This window comes from Siniperca chuatsi, linkage group LG2, assembly GCF_020085105.1.
Source record: "Siniperca chuatsi isolate FFG_IHB_CAS linkage group LG2, ASM2008510v1, whole genome shotgun sequence".
In the NCBI taxonomy this organism is placed as follows: domain Eukaryota; kingdom Metazoa; phylum Chordata; class Actinopteri; order Centrarchiformes; family Sinipercidae; genus Siniperca; species Siniperca chuatsi.
In genome coordinates, this window is record NC_058043.1 from 17,724,521 (window position 1) to 17,730,953 (window position 6,433).

Here is a 6,433-nt window from a genome sequence, read left to right on the forward strand (position 1 = left end):
TTTTGGATCTTGAATGAGGGGGTGCGTTTATTACAAACAACCAACCATTAACAGATGGAAACCTTCAGTATGAAGTAAGAAAGTAGCAGGTTGAAAATAGGCTGGCTTTACAGACAATCAAAAGGAGGGACTTCCTAACAAATCATCCCAATCCTTCTTAAAAAAAAGAAAAAAAAAAAATGCTGGCACTTATACGATGAAAATGAGGACTACTCACACTAAGTCAAACTACACGGTACATTTACTGACAAAACCCAAAGCTTTTAAGAGATTAACTGGTGAACTGGAATGCTGGGTGGCACAACTGTTTCAGGACCGACAAGATGGACGTGACTTACGTGAGGCATCACACCTGTACACAATCCGTGTATTTGAAAATTACACCATAACAATAAAGGGGGAGGGACACTAAAATGCATGATTGTTTAAAAAACTCAACACAAAAACGACCATGTTGAAGTCCATCATATGAAACGGCAACACCTGTACAACCGTTCAGCTTCAGCTCCCTTGACACCTGACAGATGGTCCTCTATTTTCTGTCATTAGACCTGGAGCGGCTGCAGGGAAGGAAAGAAAAACAAATTGTTAACGCTAGCATGAATTACTGACCAAACTGCCACTGCAATGTTCTCAGCAGTACCACACTCAAACAAGACCTAGCCAAATGACACCTAGGTTTGTATGCTGTTTAGCCATGTATGAGTGTTATTCTCAGTGGTGGTGCACCCTACGGTAGTTTCAATAGGAAAGTCATATTACTATGACTTACACATCCAACTGTCAACTATCTGTCAGGACACAAGACTGAAATTATCTTAAAATCCAAAGATATCAATACCTCCTTGATCGTGAGAAAGACCTCGAAGGTTTGTGGTTCCTGTCCCGGGAGAGGGACCTCTCCCTCCTCCTGTCTCTGGAGAAAGACCTGCAAAAGCCAAACCATCCCATTAAGTAAACATTTTCTACATACTAAAATCATGTTTGTCTGCTATCTTAGGTGCATGAGTACTAGGGTTAAGTTTCAACAGCCAGTTGCTGGTTGGAAAAATACCTGGACTTGTTAAGCTCTGATGCTAACAAATCCCTTATCGAACCTTTCCTCTCTCCAAGAGGCCAATGTAGATTACACCAGCTGCAGCCAATTAACATTAATTCCTTAAGAGTGACAGTGAAACTTTGGTCTGTTGCCTGGCTAAAATACTCTCTGCAAGCCAGTGTCTGTACTCTGCCAAAGATCGTTTGTGAGTGAAAAGAAATACTTGGTCGGTGTGTTTTTGTATTTAAACAGAGTGGCGCATTTTTCTCTAAAGAAGTGATCTAGCTGATGAACGTCAAATCAATATTTTGAGCTCATCAACTTAATTCTGAATCGAGACCACTAATAGTTGGATTAAGTAGTTGGTGAAAAACAATGATGTAAACATTATTTTACAGCTGTTATATCCAATATCAATCAACATTTCATACCTTCTGCTGCTCATCTCATTTTCAGGTTGTAGCTACAGGTTGTGAACATTACCCCCCACTGTTCTTATAAGATTCAAACTTTTGTGTTGAACTTCTGTCTCTGAATGCAAGACATTCTGAAAGCAGACATACCTGCTTCGACTGCGGCTGAAGCTCCTCCTGCGTGGGGATCTGCGCAGGGAAAATACAAAAGTGTTAAGAACAAACAGATGCACCGATCACCCGTAGAGCTCCACACTATTCTAATCCTTTTCTTACATGGGCCTCCTTCAACACAGCCCTTTGTCTATCTCAGTAACTCAAAATGGAAATAAAAGACTTGGGTGTTTTTCCAGGAACAAAATTATCTCAATTAGAAAATATAACTCATTGGCAATGGACCTAGTGCATAAAGATGGCAGGTGCTCAGGAATTAGCTCTCACCTATTCCACAGTGCCATGTGCGTATTTAAATAAAGTCACCAGGGTGAATTATATTCCAGATTATAAATTTTAAGAAGTGGTAGAGTGGGATGTGTTTTACGATTAATATATAAAAACTGAATGGTGCCTGAGCCTCAAACCTTAATATAAAATCTAAGTGAACTAACTAGCGACATTTGCCCCTATCAGAAGGCATAACGCCTGCACTGTGGACTGGCCATATGTGGGAATAAAAAGACACACACAGAAGCCACCATCTATATGAAACTGGTCCACTGCACTTACAGAGAGCACATAAGGAATTGGAAGCTAGTAACAAAAGTATACTGGTCACTGGGAATAAGTCTTGGGAAGCAACCAGGCTAAGAACTGCTAAAACCAACCATACAGCACAAAAAAAAATTTTTTAAAAAAAATAAAAATAAAAAGTTTTTGATATTCATTGGGGGGTTGAGAAGAGTTTTGATTTGTGTGACTTCATAATTCTGCTCAGACCCCAAGACATACCAGATGATTGTCTATAATCGAAATCTCTGGAAATGTGAAGTTCGACTGATTCAAATAATTAAAAAAAGAAAACCTTTTCAAACCAGCTGTCTCTTCACTTTCAAAACTGTTATCAGCAGTGTACTGAATGAAGCAGGAAAACTTACTAGTATTTTTGGTTTTCAACAAGCTAGATATGACGAAAGGGAGGCAGACTGTCGGCCGGGTAGGTAGAATTGGCTGAATAGGACTGGCCAGATGCTGCAAGGTGATTAGGTGGCAGGCAGATGGGGGCTGGCTGTGGCTTTTTTCCTGCTTTAATTGGTTAGCCGAAGGCTGCTGTTGGTAGGTTGTAGACATTTGGGAACGTAATACGCTGATTGGTCGGGAATGTGAGGTGGGCCGCTGCCGTTTGCGTTAAGGTTGAAGGAGGAGGAGGTTGAGAACGGCATGCTGAGGAACCAATGGGTTGGTGCAACCTGACGACTGGCCATGCCTGGGTCATGTGACAGCACCAGCCAAGCCGATTGGGGCACGATGGTCAGCAGTCACATGATGCTGAAAGAGGACTAGTTGATTGACTCAGAGGGTGGTGAGAAGAGGCATGGTGGTGAGTCTGCAACGGGTTTCATTCTTATTAATATAGATGAAAAATAAAAAGCATCCTCAAACAAAAGGAAAAAAATGCATCACATTTGGCACTTTCATCCCCCCAAAATTAAACAGATTATACTTTTTTCCGACATAGGAATTGCCTAATCCTATTTCGCCATTTTAAAGCAGTTAAAATGTAGAACCTTTTTGAGAGTGCACAAAATAACGTACACTTCAAAAGAAGCATTAGTGCCTAAAGAAGTCTTGCAGGCCAGATTTTAAGATGCATTTTGCACTAGAAAGGCTTCACTACATAACCTACTATAAATATCCTATTCTCACGTCATTTCATTATTTGGTTATGAATGTCTATCTGTTCGGCTCCCTACATAAAATGACCAATAATATCAATGAAGATGAAACTGCAAGCCTTATACATTGCAACAATCACAAATGCATAATCTGCAGAAAAGATTACAAACACTTGAAACGTCTACAGTGGAAAAACATAAGCAATTACCAGGAAATATACTGTGGGTAAGAGCGTGGAATCATTAGGTCACAGACCGGGGTTTAAGTACAAGATAGATCATAATTTGTCCCTGCTGGCCACTGTCAAACAACAACATGGGTCACCTTCGTCTGGGTGGTGGGCTACGGCGCCTGTAGTCATCTCGGTCTCGAGGACGCCTGCTCCATGAAGGGGGAGCGCCACGGGTGCGGCTGCGCTTCTCACCATTGGACAGCTCTACTCGCACCCGGCAACCACACAGTGTCCTATAAAACAACCAGTCAACATTAACTGTTGTAGATGTAACAAGATTAATTCTGTTTCTCTCATTTGAGCCGCTGTATCTCAAAATGTGTTTATATCACTGCCTACCTTCCGTCAAGCTCACGCACTGCATCAGTTGCGTCTCTGGGATCTTCGAATTCTACAAAGGCGAAGCCTGGAGGGTTCCTGGCCACCCAAACACTGCGAAGAGGACCATAGTAGCCAAATGACCTCTCTAACTCTGTCTTGTTTCCATTGTTGCCCAAATTTCCAACGTAGACCTTGCAGTCCAGAGGACAGTCACGATGCATAACTGGATCTGAAAAATAATTAACAGAGATAGGGAATTGGTTATTGAGGCATTCAATTCTTATGTGAAAATTTTGAACCCGTAGGTTAAACCAAGTTAACAAAGCATGTGGTGTGAAAATGAACGTTAATACTCCCATTTCCGTAATATGCGTTGCGCCAATTTGCCTTCTTCAACACACCTCTTCAAGAATACCCTCCAAAAATGTATGTAACGTTATGTGTTTAACGTTTTCTGTTAACGTTACTGACTTAACATCACATGAAAAACATACTATACTTATCCAAGAACCACATCTACAATCAATTCTTATTAATGTTTGGAAACGGAAAGAAGCGTGGCCTACTTTTCTGGCGGACTCGGAATCCAACGTTATGCTAACTTAAGCTTTGCAAGAAATATTTCTGGTAGCTAAGCTAACCGTTTGTAACCGTTGTAAACTAACCGTTTGATTTACTAAACGGCTAACCTTACATTATTACCTATATATTAAAATATGCTGTTTCACATTTGACATTAGATGAGGATTCGACGCTTTGAAGCTAATGCTAGCTAATAGCTATTTGAGGATAGCTAAAATGGCTGTCGCCTTTCCGGGGCCTAGTGTTAAGGAGTAGCATTCGGCTAACAACCACAGAATTCGAACAATAGATTAAACTAATGTGGCGATACGATTAATCGACCCAAACATGAAATTTTTTAAGTATTTAGTACGACACACAATTACGAATTTCGTTCAAACTCTACCGTGTTTGTAGCAATTCACAGCTTAAACTATCCGCGCTCCTCCGGCTCGTTTGTTCCTCTTGGTCGTCGATGGAAAATGGCGTGACGGAAAATACGTTTGTAAGTAGGTTGGCCAGGGAGGGCGGGGTAAGTTAGTATTTGTGCGTAAGTTCTATAAACCTCCCTTCTCACTTTACACATTAAATTTAACAGTCTATTAACACATAAATGATATTGCAAATACTTCACATCATTTGACTCAGTAAGATGAAATATTTAGCCATTTTATTGGGAACTTCAAACGGATGATTAAAGCGCTTAACCGGTAACACACACTTTAACGCGGATGCTGCGATACCATCTTTGGCCACAGCGTGGAAGTCAATTTGGTTTTGTCGCTGTTTCAACATTTTTGGCTAGGGATCATGGATGTATTATCATCCATGCTAGGGATCCACAGAAGATATGTATTTTCTGTGTTATACGTTTGTACCATCTATATATACAGTCTATGTTTCCCTCCCCAACAAACCTTTATTAAATAAAATTATGTACATTGTATAAAAGTAAACGACGCAGAGTATAAAGAAACAGTAAGAACGTTCAAAGAAATTAATAATATAAATACAACAAATAAATGATAAAATTCTAAAAATAAAAATAAACTAAAACAAGACCCTGGAGAGACTGGTGCTGGAACAGCTGCGGCCCATGGTCAAACCCCTCCTAGACCCCCTTCAGTTCGCCTACCAGCCCCGGCTGGGAGTTGAGGACGCCATCATCTTCCTGCTTAACTGCATCCACACCCACCTGGACAGGCTGGCAAGCACGGTGAGGATCATGTTTTTTGACTTCTCCAGTTCTTTCAACACCATCCGGCCAGCCCTGCTGGGTGAGAAGCTGGCAGCGATGCAGGTGGATGCCCCCCTTGTGTCCTGGATTGTTGACTACCTGACTGGGAGACCACAACACGTGCGTCTGCAGCACTGTGTGTCAGCAACACTGGAGCCCCTCAGGGGACTGTCCTCTCTCCCTTCCTCTTCACCATCTACACCACAGACTTCAGCTACCACACAGAGTCCTGCCACCTTCAGAAGTTTTCTGGTGACTCTGCTGTGGTGGGATGTATCAGCGGTGGTGATGAGACGGAGTACAGGGCTGTGGTGGGGAACTTTGTCTCATGGTGTGAGCAGAACCATCTGCAGCTCAATGCGACAAAGTCTAAGGAGCTGGTTGTAGACCTACAAAGGGCCAAGGCACCAGTGACCCCGGTTTCCATCCAGGGGGTCAGTGTGGATATTGTAGAGGATTACAAGTACCTGGGAGTACACTTGGATAATAAACTGGACTGGACCAAGAACACTCAAGCTCTGTACAGGAAGGGTCAGAGCCGCCTCTATTTCCTGAGGAGGCTGAGGTCCTTCAACATCTGCTGGACAATGCTGAGGATGTTTTATGAATCTGTGGTGGCCAGTGCTATCCTGTATGCTGCATGCTGGTTGAGGGTAGCGGACGCTAACAGGCTCAACAAACTGATCCGTAAGGCCAGTGACACTGTGGGGGTGGAGCTGGACTCTCTGGCGGTGGTGTCAGAGAGGAGGATGCTGGCCAAACTACATGCCATCTTGGACAGTGTCTCCCACCCACTC

At 42.4% G+C, this 6,433-nt stretch overlaps 1 protein-coding gene across 1 annotated transcript; it reads right to left on the reverse strand.

The window, feature by feature from the left end:
- On the reverse strand, positions 1-4,963 carry srsf3b (serine and arginine rich splicing factor 3b). The gene is made up of 6 exons (XM_044165901.1): positions 4,806-4,963; positions 3,857-4,067; positions 3,610-3,750; positions 1,603-1,641; positions 842-928; positions 1-560 (listed from the first exon to the last, which is right to left on the reverse strand). The coding sequence occupies exons 2-6, from the start codon at positions 4,057-4,059 to the stop codon at positions 533-535; spliced, it is 498 nt and encodes a 165-aa protein (XP_044021836.1). The 5' UTR covers positions 4,060-4,067; positions 4,806-4,963; the 3' UTR covers positions 1-532.
- Between the last annotated feature and the right edge of the window lie 1,470 nt (positions 4,964-6,433).

What these genes read in the sequence shown, in the direction of transcription:
- srsf3b (XM_044165901.1), bottom strand. Translation starts at nt 4,059, where the DNA reads ATGCATCGTGACTGTCCTCTGGACTGCAAGGTCTACGTTGGAAATTTG. An exon ending in GTGCGTGAGCTTGACGGAAG is followed by an intron (nt 3,751 to 3,856) that starts GTAGGCAGTGAT and finishes GTTGTTTTATAG; the next exon opens with GACACTGTGTGGTTGCCGGG. An exon ending in TCTTTCTCACGATCAAGGAG is followed by an intron (nt 561 to 841) that starts GTATTGATATCT and finishes CCTTCCCTGCAG; the next exon opens with CCGCTCCAGGTCTAATGACA.